At 34.8% G+C, this 20,408-nt stretch overlaps 2 protein-coding genes across 2 annotated transcripts; both read right to left on the reverse strand.

The window, feature by feature from the left end:
• Positions 1-3,534: 3,534 nt before the first annotated feature.
• On the reverse strand, positions 3,535-13,277 carry LOC134237554 (ficolin-2-like). The gene is made up of 4 exons (XM_062719653.1): positions 13,141-13,277; positions 12,820-12,916; positions 4,246-4,416; positions 3,535-3,797 (listed from the first exon to the last, which is right to left on the reverse strand). The coding sequence occupies exons 1-4, from the start codon at positions 13,165-13,167 to the stop codon at positions 3,535-3,537; spliced, it is 558 nt and encodes a 185-aa protein (XP_062575637.1). The 5' UTR covers positions 13,168-13,277.
• On the reverse strand, positions 5,203-9,737 carry LOC134237555 (52 kDa repressor of the inhibitor of the protein kinase-like). The gene is made up of 2 exons (XM_062719654.1): positions 9,046-9,737; positions 5,203-8,189 (listed from the first exon to the last, which is right to left on the reverse strand). The coding sequence occupies exons 1-2, from the start codon at positions 9,263-9,265 to the stop codon at positions 5,203-5,205; spliced, it is 3,207 nt and encodes a 1,068-aa protein (XP_062575638.1). The 5' UTR covers positions 9,266-9,737.
• Positions 13,278-20,408: the final 7,131 nt, after the last annotated feature.

Consider the following 20,408-nt stretch of genomic DNA (forward strand, 5'->3'; position numbering starts at 1 on the left):
TTCTATCTATAAAATAAACCGCAGATCATAAATTTTATTTTAAGTAAATTAGTAATGTTTTTGTAAGCTATGGTATGTCCAGGCGGCGCAACCTCGAATACGGCGTTTTTTCGACCGAAGCTTAACTAAGAAAAACTCTTTTGATATGAACATTTGACATCCAAAAATCTGATTAATTCAGGTATATGTTGGGATAGTATTGCTTCATAAAATATGAAGTTTTCAATTCATTCTGAAAGTACTAAGAAAATTTATCGTAAATTTGACATTGATGTCTAAACAAATAAGTCCTTGAAAATGACGTCAAAAGGGGGGAGGGGTTTCATTTTCCAACATTCTATAAAGTTTTGGCCCTAGAAAAAGTGGTATAGACCCAGGAAATGTTTAAACTGGCTATGGAGAAATTAAATGCATTCAGAGTACTTGTTTTTTAATGCAAAAGAGGTTCAGAGAGGAAAGGGATGCACAGTTAATGTCGATTCTTAGTCAAGGTGTGAAAAATAATTCACGTCAAAAAATGACGTTGATCATATGTTGTAGATATTAAACTCCCAAAAGCAAAATATGCTGGCACAATCGAGCGAGGATTTCTCCCAATGTATCAATCCATTTGCAATATTATATGCATTTAAAGCCGCTGTTCCTGACATTGTGTAGTCATAACAAGAGGTCCATGGGCCACATCGCTCACCCGAGCATTGTGGCTAGGAAAAAGTAATAATTGGTTTACTATTGAAAAGTTTGAATCCAAAAGTTTGGCCCCACTCTACCCCCGGGGGTCAAGATTTAAACAAACTTGAATCTACACTACCTGAGGATGCTTCCATATAAATATGAGCAATTATGGCTTTGCTATTCTTGAGAAGAAGATTTTTAAAGAATTTTCCTATATATTTCTATATAAAACTTTGGTCAGCCATTGTGGCCCCGCCCTACCCCCGGGGGTCATGATTTGAACAAACTTAATTCTACATTACCTAGGGATGCTTCCATATAAATATGAGCAATTATGGCTCTGCTGTTCTTGAGAAGAAAATTTTAAAAGAATTTTCCTATATATTTCTATGTAAAACTTTGGTCGGCCATTGTGGCCCCGCCCCACCCCCGGGGGTCATGATTTGAACAAACTTGAATCTACATTACCTGGGGATGCTTCCATATAAATATGAGCAATTATGGCTCTGCTGTTCTTGAGAAGAAGATTTTTAAAGAATTTTCCTATATATTTCTATATAAAACTTTGGTCGGCCATTGTGGCCCCGCCCTACCCCCGGGGGTCATGATTTGAACAAACTTGAATCTACACTACCTGAGGATGCTTCCATATAAATATGAGAAATCATGACTTTGCTGTTCTTGAGAAGAAGATTTTTAAAGAATTTTCCTATATATTTCTATGTAAACTTTGGTCGGCCATTGTGGCCCCACCCTACCCCCGGGGATCATGATTTGAACAAACTTGAATCTACACTACCTGGGGATGCTTCCACATAAATATGAGCAATTCTGGCTTTGCTGTTCTTAAGAAGAAGATTTTTAAAGAATTTTCCTATATGTTTCTATATAAAACTTTGGTCGGCCATTTTGGACCTGCCCTACCCCCGGGGGTCATGATTTTAACAAATTTGAATCTACAGTACCTGGGGATGCTTCCATATAAATGTGAGCAATTATGGCTCTGCTATTCTTGAGAAGAAGATTTTTAAAGAATTCTCCTATATATTTCTATATAAAACTTTGGTCGACCATTGTGGCCCCGCCCTACCCCCGGGGGACATGATTTGAACAAACTTGAATCTAGACTACCTGAGGATGTTTCCCCATAAGTTTCAACTTTCCTGGCACAGTGGTTCTTAAGAAGAAGATTTTTAAAACATACCACCAAATTTTCACTAATTCTCAATTATCTCCCCTTGAATAAGGGCATGGCCCTTCATTTGAACAAATTTGAATCCCCTTCACCCAAGGATGCTTTGTGGCAAGTTTGGTCGAAATTGGCCCAGCAGTTCTGGAGAAGAAGTCGAAAATGTGAAAAGTTTACGGACAGACAGACAGACGGACAGACGGACGCCGGACAAAATGTGATCAGAAAAGCTCACTTGAGCCTTCGGCTCAGGTGAGCTAAAAACAAGACGGGTTTAAGTCCTTACTCAACTCCAGGGAATCTCATCAGATTAAGTGTATGAGGTAGAAGAAGCGGACATTGAAAAACAATGACGTTGTGGGACGTCATGAAACTAAACGGCGACGGCGCCGGGTAACCATATAATGTCTTTTTTATTTTTTCATGTTTTAGCAAAAAAAGAACGAATCAAGCTAAAATTTTCATTATTTCTTTATTTTTTGTTGCTTTATGTCCCTTATAAATTTTGAAAGTATAGACTGCATAGTACTAATTTTATAGCCTCAGTCCACGAACTTTTTGATAACCCCTCGTATATATGTATTATGACCTAACAAAAGTAAAGTCAGCATCGGTATAATAAAACACCTATTTACTGACTATTCGGACAAAAGCAAGTTTATGTTGTTTGAAATATAGCCTACCAGACCCCTGTAAGAAGATTTTGAAATCAGAAATTGGACAAAAAATGAGCCTTATTTCAAATTTATTAATTGATCTATTGCAAACTTTTTTAACCCTGTTTATAAAGACAACCCTCTTGTTACTTTAATTCAGTAAACTATATAACACTGGCATATTTGAGTAAAATATGAAGTCAAATAAGAACACACATAGAGTCGGAATTGAAAATTTAAATGTTAATATTCTACACTTAAAGTTTCCTGAAGTGAAAATGTCAATTTTAATTACGAAAAATCAACACAATGATTCAAATGGGTCCCAGAATTGAATGTGTAAAAGTACAGAAAATTGAACTAGTGGTTTCAAACATTTTTGTGATTAAAAAAATTAATGCCAACAAGCTAAAAGATTCAGCAAATGACGTCTCACTATTTGACCTTAGACCTCTTGATATATCCTTTACCTTTTAACATGTAGTACCTAAAGAATGAAGACTATCCAAATATTAGCCCTCTATTGTTTATGGAGCAAAATTTATACTGCATTTAATAATTGACTGTTACATGCTTGTATAATTATTGCATTTAGACAGCACAAACACATTCTAAAATGTAAAATCCACAGTGAACAATGTATATGATTCTTTAAATTTTCTCACAAAACATGACGAAAACATGGCACAACTTATCATTTTTCTTACAGTAATTAATTTTTGTCACTATAGTAATAATTTTCATTTTCCCGGTATAATTTTTAAGAAATGAATATTAATAGAATTTATGGGTGTTTTGTAGTAGTTACCTTAACATTCTGTTTCTTTTATCTTTTTTTTGAACGTTACAAAAAACCTTAATACATAGGAGTTATTACAATATTGTTGAAGAGCTGAATTCTTTTTTAAATCACCATTATAATGATTGTTTAATTAAAAAATAATAGCTCTGCAAGGTAATTTAAGTTTAAAAATCAATCAAAATAACTATAGTAAGTATCTGCCAATCTTCAAGTCAAACTCTGCGAATCATCATAAACGAAGTTTTTACACCACTAAAGCTATTTGTCAATGTATACCAAAAATTACAATTCCCAGGTTGCACACAAGTTCCGTTCCCGTACATTCCATTCAAATTTGCCCACGTGCATTCATTATGCCACCAGGCACCTTTGCGAGCCACTGCACAGCTTTTTGGAGCAGAATCATTATCTACGTCACGTGTGCTGAACTTGTGTCCATTTGTATTGGTTGTTCCAAAGCTTTCCATGGAATCCCCTTAAATTATATTGAGTTTTCGAGATAAATAAGTTATAAAAAAATTCTAACGGTCTTTAAAGAACATTTAATCAATTCTTATCAACTGAGTAAAATGTCAACTGAGGCAAAACGTAAATAATTATTTTTATGATATTGAACAATCTGTTCAAAAATTCTGCGTGATCACCGTAATTTTTTGAAATAATATCCATCGTCAAGCAATGTTGACCGTTGTTACGTTGGAGAGCGTGGTCTCATCATTCAACGTGTAAAAGTGTTTTTAACAAATGTGTCTATTCGACGAATCAGATTCAATTACGCAGTCATGAAAGTATAATACAGTATATCCATCCATACAATAAAGTCAATCTTGGTTGTCTTTCATGTATAAAAAAAGATCTAAAATTTGCTATATTTCCAGACCTTAACCTTAACTTATCTTGTCAATATGCCTCCACTAGCTCACCTGCATTCCCCTGATATGATCCAGATTGGAGTCTCAACCTAAAACCATCTGTTTCGTTGGAAATCACGAAATCATTATATTTGGCATAGTACCAACCCCCGATAAATCTTTCTAAACGAACATAGAAATCGGACGTTCCAAGCATCGTCAGCTGATGTAAGTGATCATTTCCTGTAGGACATATATAGTATGATAATATTATAGGATTTAAAAATACAATACATTTTCCTTAAAGTTTAATGAATATTAAAACAAATTATGTTATTTTACTAAAAAATCATTGAAATGGAACAAAAATTAAACCATGATCTGTAACTCACACACCAAATATCGGCTCAATTTCTGCAAGTATTCAGAAAAAAAGTGCATAAAAACCATTTGAAAATTTAAAAGGTCGTAATTCTCTCAAAAATCATTGAAGCGAAACGAAATGTAAACTATATCTGAACCTTATCAAGATACATTCACGTACTAAAAATCAGCTCAATAGCTGCACACACGTTTTAAAAAAGAAAACCAAGTTGGACAGACTGACATAAAGACAGAGGGACAGATAGACGGACGAACATACTCAGGAGAAACCTAAAGACCTGTCCTAGTTTCACCGGTAGGGGAATAAAATGCGTAATGAAAATGTTATGAAAAATTATTTAAAACGTTATAAAATGTGTTTCTTAGACCCCTACCAGTCAGTGGCGGATCCAGGATTTGGTGAAAGGGGGGGCCCAGAAGGCCGGGGGTCTGGGGGCCGCCTTAAGGCCCCCAGTGGGTCCAGGGCAAAGCCCTGGTGGGGGCCCAGGGGGCGAAGCCCCCGGAAGCTCCTGGGTTTTGCTAGTTTTTAAAGATATTTTTTGAGCTATTCCAGCTATATTTTTCACATTATAACACAAATAAAAACTAACAAAAAATGATTATTTGCATGTATTGTCAAACAAGAAAAGCAACTATGTATGAACATCAAGAAAGTGGGTATGCCAGTTGAAGTCGTCTAGGATGTTTTGATGCAAAGATGTCAATAATTTTATCGTAATCAAGTTGCAAATCACGATGGATATATAACAACATCAGTGAATTAAGGCGATCTTCTGACATAACACTTCGTTTTTTGGTTTTCACATCCTTCAAGCTTGAATGACTTCTTTCCACAGAGGTAGCTGATACTGGCATTAGAAGGAGAAGTCTCAGAATTGTAGAAATGTTTGGGTAGAATTTGGAGTTGGTTTGTTGAATAGTAGATCTGAGATTGTCAGGCAGTGACATAGACAACTCTGGGTTGGACCATTCCCTTTTCCATAACTGAATTTCACTGAAAAATTGTTCTTTGCATGGCAGATCGTTTTCAAAATGATCTACAATTGAACGTACTTGCTGATCATCAAGTAAATGCAAGTTTGAAGGAATTAAACTAAGAGCCTTTGATGTTATTGCATTTGCTGTTGAAAAACGAGATTTCAGTTCAGACAGCAAATGGTCAAGGTAAGGGAAAAAGACTGATCTACAAAAGTACTGTTTTGGGGTATCTGCTGAAACATTATTTCTTGTTGTTTGTCTGTTGCACATTCTTGGGACTCCTAAGGTTGTAGATACTTTCTTAGCCATAATCTCTGACTCAGCCCACACTTCATTAAATGAATGGTCACTGTCTCTTCTTATTTGCTCCAGCTCTTGTATGACAATGTTGACTTTCTGAAAAGCAGATATAATGTCTTGGGTTGGTCCTTGAAGAAGTCCACTCAATGATTTGAGGTATCCCGAAAACTTCAGATATACATGTATCGCAACAATCCACTTCGAACTACAAAGACTTGATAGTAGCCCATTAGACTCTGTGATACTCTTTACATCCCAGCCATTTTTCCCATAAACAATATTTGTTAAACAATCAGTCAGGGCTTCGTATGCATGTGCGATGTTTTGAACAGTTGTGTGCCTTTCAATCCATCGAGTTTCACAAAGTGTTTTTATTGATTTTGATTTTATCTTTTCTCCATCTTCCTTACTTGTTGCATTCACATTATCAACAAATGTTTGAAATGCATGTTGTCTCTTTGGTGAAAATTTGAAAAATAATCCGATTTGTTTGCACGTATCTAACATGATTTGTATTTCTGGTATTCTACAAGATTTTGAAACAGCCAGGTTCAGATCATGATTCATGCAATAATAATATTCTGCTCTTGGAAACAAACGTTTTATCCTGCTGGCGCATCCTTTGTTTGCTCCAGCCGTATTCCCAGCACCATCATATGACTGTGAACGACATTTGTTCATATCTAAACCTAAAGAGCTGACAGTTTTAATAATTTGTTCAGACAATGCCTCACCAGTCACACTTTCACATACGACATATTCAACAAATCTTTCCACAGGTACATCATCTTCAAGATATCTTATCACCAATCCTAACTGCTCTTTATTAGACACATCAGAAACTTCGTCAGCTTGAATTCCAAAAAAGTCATTGTACTTTTGATGTTTCACTCTATTGACGATCTCACGCTGCAAATATATTTTTACTGAATCCAAGAGTTCATTTTGCGTAGTTTTAGATGAATATTTGGCATTCTTCGCACATGATTGAAGATGCTCCTTAAGTTCATCTTCTCCTAAGTGACAACAAAGCTTCAATAGTTCTTTCAAATTCCCCAAATTTGTATTGTCGTCACATGTATCATCGTCACGATGGGAACGTAGTGGAATACCCTGCCGACCACAGAATTCGACACACTTGAGGATAGAAGTTAAGATTTTTCGATTTTTTGCAACCTGAATTTGCAATTTAGTGTCTAAAATATTGTCAATTCGACACGATGAATTTTTGTAAGTTTGAAGAAAATGACGCATTACATCTGCAGACGATTTGTGATAGTGACATTGAGAATGATTCTTCAAATCTGCCACAGCATCCTTCCAATTACGATATGGCTCAGTAATTAACTGCTTAGATCGCAAGCCTTCTTTTGGGAAGAAAACGCAAGCTAAACAGTAGACGCCATCATCTATTGTTGAGTATGAAATGAAATCAAATTGCTGAAACCATTGATGCTGACAAGACCTCAATCGAAATCCACTTTTCTTTTTTTTGTCGACATATTTTTTCGATGGGAATTTATAATTCTCTGGGGGCACTCGGTTTGCTATTATGGTGTTTTTCATTTCATCATTCATGGTTTCTAATGGTTTAACACCAAAAGAAATGGTATCTGTGAGAAGAATATCCTCAGGTATTGACTGTGAAGGCACAAAAGTCTTTGGGATTTCCTTTTCGTTTACCAGGCCACATGGATCTCGAGCTGGATCATCTTTTTCAATGTTATCTGAGATTGTTTTCGGTGACGGTCGAGATTTAAACAAATCACTTATTTTTGGCTGGAAAACTTTCTTTTTGGGTGAAGATGATGGTTCAGTTAAATGATCGTCATTGAACTTGCGTTTTTGTTTTCCAACTATGGTCCATCCCAAATCTTTAATATCCAAGAGGACAAAGTGATTTGGCTGAAAAGCTACATTTGGTGTATTGTCCAAATTCCCATCTCTTGACCAAAGAATACTAATAATATCAGAATCTAGGCATTCTTCTCTTGGGTTTATCAAGCCATGCATGAGAGGTCTAATACCGAAATTGCACTCAGGATAGACGGCAAAAATGCGTTTTCGTAATACAGAGCTAACTGCAAATATTTGTTGCAAACCTGACCAACATCCCTCTATTAAGGTTCTGTTTGCTTCCTCTTGAACCGCAGATTTTTTACATCTTGTGTCATTAAATAATTTATCAGCCTCATCAGAGAGTGTAAATGAAAATAGTGTATTCTGATCTTGCGTCATTATTTCGCGATGCTTGGAACTTTCAGTGAGTTTTGGATGATTGGCATAAAATTCTGAATACAAATGCAGTTCGCATGCTGTTGCTACTCGTAACGTTTTGCTTAGGGATTCATCACCTGAAAAGAAGATATATATGCCGATATAGAGCATGAATATGTTTAACATAATACTGATCGATTGATTGATTGATTGTATATTGTTTAACGTCCCTCTTGAGAATTTTTCACTCATATGGAGACGTCACCGTATGCCGGTGAAGGGCTTCAAATTTAGACCTATACTCGGCACTCAGGGCCATTGAGCAGTGAGGGTTCTTTATCGTGCCAGCGCCTACCGTGACACGGGACCTACGTTTTTAAGGTCATATCCGAAAGACCCATGACTTTCACTTCTAGTGCCGAGCGCTTGGCGAAGGAACAGTCACTACCTTTGTTTACGTCTTAGAGTATGACGCGGCGCCACGAACGAGAATCGAACCCGGGCCTCCCGATTAATACTGATCGAATAAAATCATCAAAACTATTTGATAAATTATACCATAATGATAATTATTTTAAACAATTTTATTACTAAATAATAAATCGTTAAAGACTAGTCTCAAAGGATATGCGAGCTCTTAATATAAAGGGGAAATTAAAAAAATATTATTTATTATATACACATGATAATTTCAATTTTTGTTGCTATTTGTAATACTTGTACCCGATACTTGAATCAATCATTTAAAAATAAAATTGTTAATAACATATTAATGAAAAATATTTGAACAAACTTCTGGTCTTTCAATTTCAAGTTATCTAATTACAGACTGCCCGACGCAAAAGTTCAGATATCTAAATTTTGTTGCATGTATCAAAAGCTTTACACATTTTTTTAAGATGCAATAATTGTTAACAGATATCGATATATCAGAGAATATCTAGATTTCATTGAAGAAAACGAGTCTAAGAGAAATATGTATTGATTCATTACCTGTCAACGCAAGTGAAATTGCATTAAAAAGGCAATTCCCGTTCCCAGTTGTCTTAATGGGGTCAAGCACACCATCCTCCCCTAGTATTTCCTTAATATCCCCAGGCAGCAGTGCACGGGCCAGGTTGTCCTCATCAGATTTTTTTCGAGTTTCTTTAGAAGAGTTTGAGAGTTTACTCTCAATTTCCTTCAATGAACTTTCATAGATCGAATGGTTCATTTTTAAGTTAAACTTCGGAAAATATTATAAATTGAGTTAACTGAACTCACTATACACAATCACGGCTGAATAGAGAGGTGTAGTTAATACAAAAGGGAAAACCCATACAATCATTAATTTACAGGAGTGAAATTAGGGAGAGCTAAATGTAACATTTAAGAAACACATCACTGAGATCTAAGTCATAAATTTGATAACCCGCATGGGTAAATGGCATTAATTGATATCCTGAAACACGTTACAGGAAAGAACTGTCAACAGTTAGAAACTAACAACACATTCTATAATGAAATGAAACAACTGAACCCCAGCCATATGTAGTGTATATTTCATTCACGACTTTGAATTCAACATTTTTAGCACACAAAGTGTCTAATTTTATCTCATTTTTTCATAATTAGTTCTTCTTTTTTTTTCTTTGTGATCACAAAAGGGGGGGCCCGGGCCCCCCGGGCCCCCCCTCTAAATCCGCCACTGCCAGTTAAAGCGGAAGTTACAATATGTTTCCCATGAGTCTGTCTATCCGTTTAGCTGATCCTCTGTCTGTCTATCTGTTTGATCCAATTTTCTGCACATCATTTTCTAAAGACTTTCATATATTGAGCTGATTTTTTGTATATGAGTGTATCATTATAAGTTACATATAAAGATTTATTTCGTTTTGTACTTAACTAATTTTTAACGACATTTAGACCTTTTCAAATTTTCAGGGATTATTTTCCGTCTTTTGTCTAAATGCTTGCAGATATTGAGCTGATTTTTGTAATGTAACATTAACTTGATGAGTTAATTATAGATCAAATTTGCATTTCTTTCCGCTTCAATAATTTTTGACTGAATATATAGCATTTTCAATTTTCAACTTGGGATTAAGAACGCTTGCCGGTAGGAGACTAGTATTGCTAATGTAAAACGTTCAATATATTTTTTTTGTTTGTGTTTTTAAACGTTTTCATGACATTTAAAAAAATAATTGAACTGTAATGATTTGAAACATGTCTCTACGTTTTTAAAACATTTCGAACAATCCTTTGTAAAATATCTTTTAAGAAAGGGAATTACACATGTATATTAGAAAACATTTTGAACTTTCAACGATTATAACAGAAACGCTATAAAAATGTCTTAACGTTTTGTGACCAAGTAATTACATATTTTAATTCATATATTTATTTAGGCTAATACCGTACTCACTTTTGTTAACTTATTTCTTATTCGATTATTGAATTAAGTGAGTATGCTTCTAACATTTTGTAAAGGCTTTTGTCGAACACTCTTTGTACTCTTATTCCTGACTGGCGTATTTTTAAAATCAACTCAATCCACTTGCGCAGTAGGTCTAGGTATAAATTATTCATGTTCGATTGAAATTACTTGTCCCGCCAGCCAGTTTTCAAGGTCACAACTTCTCGAGGCCGTGCTGTCCGTAAAGGTATTTGCTTTTGAAATACTTTTCTTTTTCATGTCTTGTTATTTTTTTCATAACTTATGTTATTTTTCATTCTATTTGAAGTTATAATTATGTATTCACATGCCATTGTCGTTTATTGCTGTTAATAAAGATTTAAATGTGACCTGGTCTTGTTACTGCTCGGTTACAGTTTTTTTTTACAATGTTTTCCGTTACCATTATTACCACCGGAACTAGTGCTAATAGCACAGGCCTTTGGATCGCTTTAAAAAAAATGTGTGAGTGAAAAAAAATAAAGGTACTGAACTCTTACACTGGGTACCTAATTTCGCTAATAAAATATTTTTTATTCTAATGCTCTAAATTTTTACTTTCTATTGAAATCTATTCATAGATTAACTTCAATTCTACCAAAGCTCATTTCGAAATTCCATATATTTCCTGAGATATTTTGACATCAATTTCAAAAATGACCTACTTTCTTTTACTCAACATTAACTTGGGCCCCTGGTCAGTCACATGTAAACAGACGGTGTTTGAAGTGCGGCGAAGAGTTGAATAGTATTTGCAAAATCTTTCAACAATATAAAGTTGATTTCGTACTCCAGATTGTAACGTTAAGTCTGTAATAATATTCCTTTCGCGAAAAATTATTTGAAAACGTTTACATCAACAACTACCGCCATGTTGATTATGAATGTAAATGAATCCATGGTAGAACGAATTTTTCCCGGAATGCATTATATACCTTTCGATTTTTAAAACAATTAGACCGCTAAAATGTTGTTTGTAACTTAGTTACACCATATGATCAAATTAAAGAAAAACCTTGTAAAGCTTGAATGCAAATGAGAAAATATTCATAGAGTTTAGAATAGATTCTGGGGAAAATTTGTCCCGTCGTTCCCGCTTTACAATGAAGGCCCAAGCTGATGTCGAGTAAAAAAATTAATGTCAATTTGGGAATTGATTTCAGAATATCTCGAGAAGTATAAGGAATTACGAAATAAACTTTGGTAGTAATGAAGATTGTTTATATTTAAATAGATATGGATAGAAAGTAAAATTGTAAAGCATTTGATTTAAAAGAATTTAATTGTCGAAAGTAGGTACCCCATGAAAAGAGTTCCATACCTTTATTTTTTTTCAACACCTCAATTTTTTTTCTAAGCGATCTAAAGACATGTGGCTAATTGTAACGCGAACCGTTATAGATGTTCCCCAAACGCTCCACAACTTCATTTTGGTGCCTCATTCCCTCCAAGTTTCATCATATAAACTAAACTCTATGCATCTTAAACTTTAACAAAGTTTTTGCTAAAGTATATCATTGCAGTATATAGCAAATTTTTGCATTGCACGCACATGTGCATGCATATGCGGAATGACCAATTCATTGTATCTACACTATTATTCATTTTCATGTACTTAATATTAAGGCATTTAATCAAAAAGTATTCGAAAATACACTAAATCAAGTGCATTTGTAATTATACGCATTGCACGTGCACGCACATACATGCATGTGCTTGATGACCATACCTTCTTGTAGGGGTCCATTAGGACCATCTATGTTCTAAATCCCATCCTGTTTGGCTGAAAACCAAGGGAGTCATAGCCATTTAAAGTTTTAGCCAATCAGATTGCAGTGCACTTGCATGCGCGTGATTTCATGAAAATCATTTTATGTCATATCGTAGGATATCTTAATGCATGACTATGTTTTAAATTTCAAAGTATTTAGTTTAAAAACGAATAAGTCCTCTTGTCTATAATATTAATATATTCTTATATTCTTAGTTTCAACACATTACATCAAAAAATAGAAACGTTACGAATATATCAATTATATATTTGTCATTTTACATGTTGCACGTGCGCGCTCTACATGTCTACTTACTCTAAAAAGGTTTTACCTACATCAGATGAACAGTTTACAAGATTATTCGCGGACAAATAAGTTCCCAGGAGGAAGAAAAATAAGAAGAAGAAACAGAGTAAAAACAATATGTTCCCCAACTTCGTTTGGGGAACATAATAAACTGTTTTATGAACGATTTGCACTACCTATGATGCATTTATTTCTATCTCGTGATAAATACATTTATATATTAAAGAGATGTCTCCCAAAGCTTGTACATACCAAGCCAGTATTCACCCTTTACTTGTCCAAACCCTGATTTGTAGTCAACCCAATCCAGATAAAAGTCAACCGATCCATCCTTTCTATGTTGAAACACCTGACGAAAGAAATTACACTTTTCAATATATGTACTTTGATTTTATTGAATGCTGAGGCTTTTAGTTATTTCGTTGGATGCTTAAATGATTGTCACACCCACATGCGCAACAGCACTGTCATCCTAATTAACAGTAAAGCCTCTTCCTTCATGAATCTCTAGCAAATGGTGGAACAACCCGTCATTACTATTAAAAATCATCAATAATTAATCCTGATTCCTACCGTCCATCCCCCTCCATCTGTTGACATATCACAGTAAACCTTCACTGGTCTGGTAACAGGGAGGTAGGGGTATATTGTGTACACCCCGGTAGTGGTATAACCTTGTTGGTATAATTCCTTACAATCTTTGTACTTATCTACAGCTAAAAATAGACGAAAATTATTATGTGCTTCATCGCGTGGAAATATTCTTAAAGTACTTTGCTAATATATATAGATGTATAATTGATTTGTAGATTTGTAAATCAAGACTTGAAATGATTAGAACTCTTTTTTTTAATTGAAGTTGTTTACGATGAAATTAACGTGAATAATTTTTAAAATCTGCTTTCTTTTATCAGATTGAGAAAATTGTAAAACATAGAAAGAAATTGTAACAAGAGGCCCAGGGGCCACAGCGCTCACCTAAGCACATCGGCTAGAAAAACACATATCAGATCAGAACTGAAAGTTTACTGACTCAGAGGTAGGTGTAGGGGGGCTTGAATTTTAACCCCCAGGGGATCATGATTTGAACAAACTTGAATTTACACTACCTGAGGATGATCCCATATAAATATTATTAATCATGGCTTTGAATACTTGAAAAGAAGATTTTTACAGATTTTTCCTATATATGCCTTTGTAAAACTTTTATCGCACATTTTGGCCCCACCCTATCCCCGGGGGTCATGATTTGAACAAACTTCAATCTACACTACCTGAGGATGATTCCACATGAGTTTCATCTTTCCTGCCCCAGTGGTTCTTGAGAAAAAGATTTTAAAAGATTTTTCCTATATATTCCTATGTAAAACTTTGGTCGTCCATTTTGGCCCCACCCTACCCCTGGGGGTCATGATTTGAACAAACTTCAATCTACACTACCTGAGGATGATTCCACATAAGTTTCATTTTTCTTGGCCCAGTGGTTCTTGAGAAGAAGATTTTTCCAATATATTCCTATGTAAAACTTTGATCGGCCATCTTGACCCCACCATACGCCCGGGGGTCATGATTTGAACAAACTTCAATCTATATTACCTAAGGATGATTCCATATGAGTTTCATCTTTCATGGCATAGTGGTTCTTGAGAAGAAGATTTTTAAAGATTTTTCCTATATATTCCTATGTAAAACTTTGATCGCCCATTTTGGCCCCACCCTACCCCCGGGGGTCATGATTTGAACAAACGTGAATCTACATTACCTGAGGATGATTCCACATGAGTTTTATCTTTCGTGGCCCAGTGGTTCTTGAGAAGAAGATTTTTAAAGATTTTTCCTATATATTCCTATATAAAACTTTGATTGGCTATTTTGGCCCCACCCTACCTTCGGGGGTCTTGATTTGAACAAACTTCAATCTACACTACCTGAGGATGATTCCACTTGGGTTTCATCTTTCCTGGCCCAGTGGTTCTTGAGAAGAAGATTTTTTAAAATGCCATTAATTTTTCTCTAATTCATAATTATCTCCCCCTTGGAAAAAGGCGACTTTCAAATCTCTATTATAGCTAGAGCAAAGCTCGTTGCAAAGCAACGAGTAGGTCTTCCGTCCTGTTTGACCGAAAGTAGCTTTCATTTTTCACAAAAATGAGAAATAACGCCCAAAAATGCATTGAATCCTCTAAAGCTATGTTAAGTAATGCAAAGTAAGCCATTTTTTGCTACTTCCGGTTTGACCAGAAGTGACGACGACGGACGGAAAATTAATTTTTAAGCTCCCAGAGGCATATATTATCCAAAAACTTGTCAAAAACTGCAAAAATACGCGTTTTCCGACTACTTCCGGCCGGAAGTGACGATACTGGACGTATTTTGACGACTACATTAGATTAAGCTTGGCATTTTCAACAACTTTCCTTCTTTGATGTATAACAAATTCTCAATACTTTTTGAGATATCTGAAAAAATCTTTTGGCCCCTCTAAATCCCTTAATTTAGGGGTCAGCCCTTTTTCTGACATATCAATTGAAAGATCTTCTAATTCTGCACAAATTATGTTCCATATATTTTAACAAAATATTTTTAGTTTAGAAGATAAAAAGCAAAATATTAGTAATTTTTGTTTCTTTTAAGCGTTCTAATTTTTGACCCCTATATAGCGCCATTTTGAATAGAGAAATCGAAAAACAAAAACCGATGTGCACAACTTCTATCCTTCTATTATCTAAAATCAGTAGAATTTCTGCTCCAGCTTTAGTCGTCTCTGAGCCTTTGTCTGGAAACGAAAGCCTATAAATTTTCATTTAAAGGGGAATAACTCAAAACCGGAAGTTACTTTTTGAAATTTTAGTCAGCATTCTGATAGAGTTTATAAACGTCTATAATCTCTAAAACTTTGAGCGAAATCCGTTGAGAAATGATTGAGATATGAGGCCTCAGAGTTGCGGTCTAGGAAGTAGAAGAAAAAAAAAGAATAACTAGAGCAAAGCTCGTTGCAAAGCAAATAAAAGGTCTTCCGTCCTGTTTGACCAGAAGTAACTTTCATTTTTACAAAAGTGAGTAATAATGTCCAAAAATGGTTTGAATCCTCTAAATCTATGTTATTTAATGCAAAAATCAGCCATTTTTGCTATTTCCGGTTTGACCGGAAGTGACGACGACGGACGGAAAATGAATTTTTATGTTCCCAGTGACATATGTTACCCAAAAATTGTAAAGAATGGCAATATATGCGTTTTCCGACTACTTCCGGTTTGGCCGGAAATGACGTCGCTGGACGTAGTTTGACGACCTCAATAGATTGAGCTTGACATTTTGAACAACTTTGCTTCTTTGACGTATTACAAATTCTCAATACTTTTTGAGATATAAAGGAAAAACTTTTGGCCCCTTTTGGCCCTTAATTTTAGGGGTCAGGCCTTTTTCCTAGCTATCATTTGAAAGATCTTCTAATTCTGCAAAAATTATGTTCTATATATTTTAACAAAATATTTTTAGTTTAGAAGATAAAAAGCAAAATATGAGTAATTTTTGGCTCTTTAAGCGTTCTAATTTTTGACCCCTATATAGCGCCATTTTGAAAAGAGAAATCGAAAAACAAAAACCGATGTGCACAACTTCAATCCTTTTATTATCTAAAATCAGTAAAATTTCTGCTCTAGCTTCAGCCGTCTCTGAGCCTTTGTCTGGAAACGAAAGCCTATAAATTTTCGTTTAAAGGGAAATAACTCAAAACCGGAAGTGACTTTTTGAAATTTTCGACAACATTCTGATAGAGTTTAGTAAGTTTTAGTATCTCTAAAAATTTGAGCAAAATCAATTGAGAAATGAGCGAGATATGAGGCTTCAAAGTTGGCGTCTAGGAAGTAGAAGAAAAAAAAAGAATAACTAGAGCAAAGCTCGTTGCAAAGCAACGAGTGGGTCTTCCTTCTTAGCGATGAGCAGAAAGTGAAATGTTTCAATTGTCAATTTTGCTACCATTCTTTATTTCTTTGACCCAAATAGCAAACCCTTTCTTAAAGTCTGAATGTGGAGTGAGCACGAGGATAAATAATCCAATGGTAATCACTCCAACAGCATTGAAACTGTACCCAAAAACTTTTTCTCCCTCATATTTTAACTTTGATTTGTAGGCATATTTCATCTTCGATACAATCATGTTAGTGAAGTATGGCATACTAGAGAAATATCAGTGTTTTGATACATCACCGTCTTAAAATTTGCTTTAAAAACATTAATTTTACACAAAATAATTAGATAGTGAGTAAACCGGCCCAATGTGTAACAGATAAACTATATTCATTTTTTGTCAATCAGTTAGACGACCAATACTTTTACAAGAAATATATAGAATTGTGTTGTGTGTGTCTAATTTGCAGCCCTCCACTGGCAAATGGTGGTATCTCAATAGGAGTGTAGTAAAATTCTCTGAATAGGACATTCAACAAAGAGATATTTTGATATTCAACAAACAGATCTCCTTTTGAAAGCACTGCCCTTCATATAAACAAATTTTATCCCCCTACACTAAAGAATTCTCTGTGCCAAGTTTAACTTAATTTGTCCTGTTGGTCAAACAGAAAATGGAATTCTGAAGAATTTAAGATAAAGATGATAAAGGGTGAATTTTAATTCTAAAAAATTTACTACAGCTTTAGCTTACTGTAACATATTACATTTAGCGATGTAGTCTATTTAGCGATTTTGGCGGAAAGCAGATTCCACTAATTCAAGTACATCGATAAATGTCTTGTATATTAACTTTTATAAATAGCAACTTCAGACAGCGCTAAATCAAATCTACGCTTACTTATTGAAAATTGAATTTCCGTCAAATATCATACACGCCAAATGTAATACATTAACAGTATATGAGCAAAACTGTATACAGATTTAGTGATTTGTTGACTTTGAAATGGGACTGGACATCTCTTTGATCTTGTTTGAAACAACATGTGCATGTCCTTTGTGCTGAATCATGCACAAATGTTAATGCTTAAGTTATTTATGCAAAAAAAAACAACTTTCCTTCTATTATAATGTAAAAATATACATATTAGATCTTATATATTACTGCTGAAGACAGACCTTTTATCATCTTCACCATTAGAATTGGTATGACTCTTCCCTGGAAACGGAAGACCTCAATACAGATGTAATCATGCAAGATCTGACACACATTTAAAAAGAACATTTATTTCAAACTAAACATAGATTCTGTGACAAAATCTATTTCTCTTGAAAAAGTGAAAGCAATTGATATATTAATATTTGTGGATTTATGTCTGTTTCTCAAATCAAAATTTAATATGGTATATTTAAAGACATCTTCTTAAACTAAGACTTGACAGTTTCAATTTCATTATGCTGTTTATTCTCTGTCATCTCCCATCATATGCTCTTCTCAGTCTTGTGGCAAATCATGGCCATGCTTGGCATCAAATTTCAGTACTCAGATGACAGTCACATCCATCAAAAAGAAATTGAAAATTTTTTATTGAATTTTTTTTAAAAAGTGCAACTTATAAGATACTGTCACATTTTCTGCATGTGTATTATTTGTAAAACTACCCTATAATTATTTATGAATATAGGTTTACAGGCAGTCATTTGAGGATGTAATAAAAAAGCATATTAGTTTTTCATTATTTCAAATAAAGGAAATGTACATTACATGTACTTGTTCATGTTAATATTTATTAGGAATGGTAATGGTTAACAGTTGTTAACCGACTAATCAGTCAGAAACGTGGTACATGTACATCCGGTTATGATTTTTTATGTGTCAGGATAAGGCCATTTGTAAAGGTGTTACAGCATATTAGGAACAATGTACTAATGAAGTCACAAAACACTATCACATAAGGAACAATGAGCTAGTGCAAACTAACAATGCGGCTCATTTAAAACACCAAGATACTAGGTCTATGACAGCATGCGAGCCGTTTTAAGACACTTACATGCTAGCGTGAAGTAAAATGCGCTACCACGCTTCTGACAGTGGGCTAGTGTGTTTCAAGGACAACACGGTGACAATGTACTTGTGCGTTTGTAACAATGTTTCAGCAGGCTGTTTACACCACGCTATCAAGCTTAGACATAATAGATTGTGTAAAGTTGTGTTAGCATGGCAACATGTTTTGTGTCGTCACAACTGCATGTTGTTTTAAGTTGCCTTAGCCTGACAGTGTTGAGAACACTGTATTAGCACATTGTTCCTAGCTAACACGCTGTTACACTTTTACAAGTTGCCTTATTGGGACCCCGTAATTTTCAGAACTGCATCAAACCTAAGACAAAAACATATACACAGTAATCTGGTAATGTTCCTTAACCATGAACCCAGCATTTGAAGTGAATGAGATCTTAAAAACCTTACAGTACATGTTACTTAGGACAATGACTCTGAGTTCCAAATAAAGGACTAAACTGAAGCTTTACACCAGTATACATGTATATTACATCTATAAATGAGTGAATGAGTGAAAATTCTCAAATAACATTATCAATCAAACTATCAATAAGAAGCCTATACTTAGGTCGCAGGTTCAAATCCCATTGCGAAATGCTTGAGACAGGTTACTCCGATGAGACTGTATAAACTAACCGAGATTCTGTGTCACAGTATGTGTTGGCATAAAAAGAATCCCTTACTTCTCAAAGGCAATAAGTGCTGAGTACAAGTCTATATTTGCAGCTTACTATCCCAAGTAGTGGCATCATAAAATGACTGAAAAAATTTTGAAAGGCCAATAAAAAAACAAACCATTCTTGCAGTCTACAATCACATAAAAAAGCAAACTTTTTATTAATATTACAATTTTTTTAATAAATTTCTTTTGCAATTTAACTGAACAACATTTGTGCCATTTTTTGTCAATAAATTATGATACTAAACACTTTATTTGAACAGCTACAGGTATTTATAGTTGCCCGCCTGGCGCAGTGGTTAGAGCATCTGCTCTAGAGTCGCGAAGTAAGGAGTCAATCCTTACGTCGCAGGTTCGAATCCCACTGTGGAACGTGGAGACCGGTCCTTCGGATGAGACCGTATAAACAGAGGTCCTGTGTCGCAGTAGGTGTTGGCACGAAAAAGATCCCTCCCTGCTTGGTGGCCCTGAGTGCTGAGCATAGGACAAAATTTGCAGCTCTCCACCGGCAAGTGGTGGCGTCTCTATATGAGTGAAAAATTCTTGAGAGGGACGTTAAACAATATACAATCAATCAATCAATTATAGCGAGCACAAAGCGCTGCTCATAATGCGAGCTTATATGACAACACCAGTTGGCAAAGAGAAAATTATGACTTGCACATTAATCCACACAATTTTTTTTTCTGCAGTAACTTTGGACTCCCAATACTTTAATTGCTTCTTTAACATGTTTAAGCTACATTCTTGCAAGATCATGACCAAAAGTTTCCAAAAAAGAAGTTCACCTTGATTTAATGGATAAATTACAGATAAATAGTGAAAATAAACATTCTTCATTCAAGTCAGCACTTTTAAAGCTTTAGACTGCTAATGTAGGCCTAACTTACATGCGACGTCATGTGACTTCAAAGTCTAGTGCCCTGTTCACACGAAGAGTTTAATTCACAGTAAATTATCGCGAAGTAAACTAATGCGAATTAAACTGCAGTGTTTACATGACAGGTAATGCAAAGTAAACAAATGCAAATTAAAAATTTTACTTCTACAGTCAGGCGTCAGTAAGGCTTTTATGACATCATTTACAAATCATGTCACCTTAAGCAGAAGCAGATGTATTTGACATAAGGCCTAGGAAAAAAATGTGTTTGTTTCCGCTTTCCCAACCGACCCTAATTTATAGTGCCGACC

This window comes from Saccostrea cucullata, unplaced genomic scaffold, assembly GCF_032062105.1.
Source record: "Saccostrea cucullata isolate Sc308-1 unplaced genomic scaffold, CSIRO_AGI_Scuc_v1 ctg24, whole genome shotgun sequence".
Taxonomy (NCBI): Eukaryota; Metazoa; Mollusca; class Bivalvia; order Ostreida; family Ostreidae; genus Saccostrea; species Saccostrea cuccullata.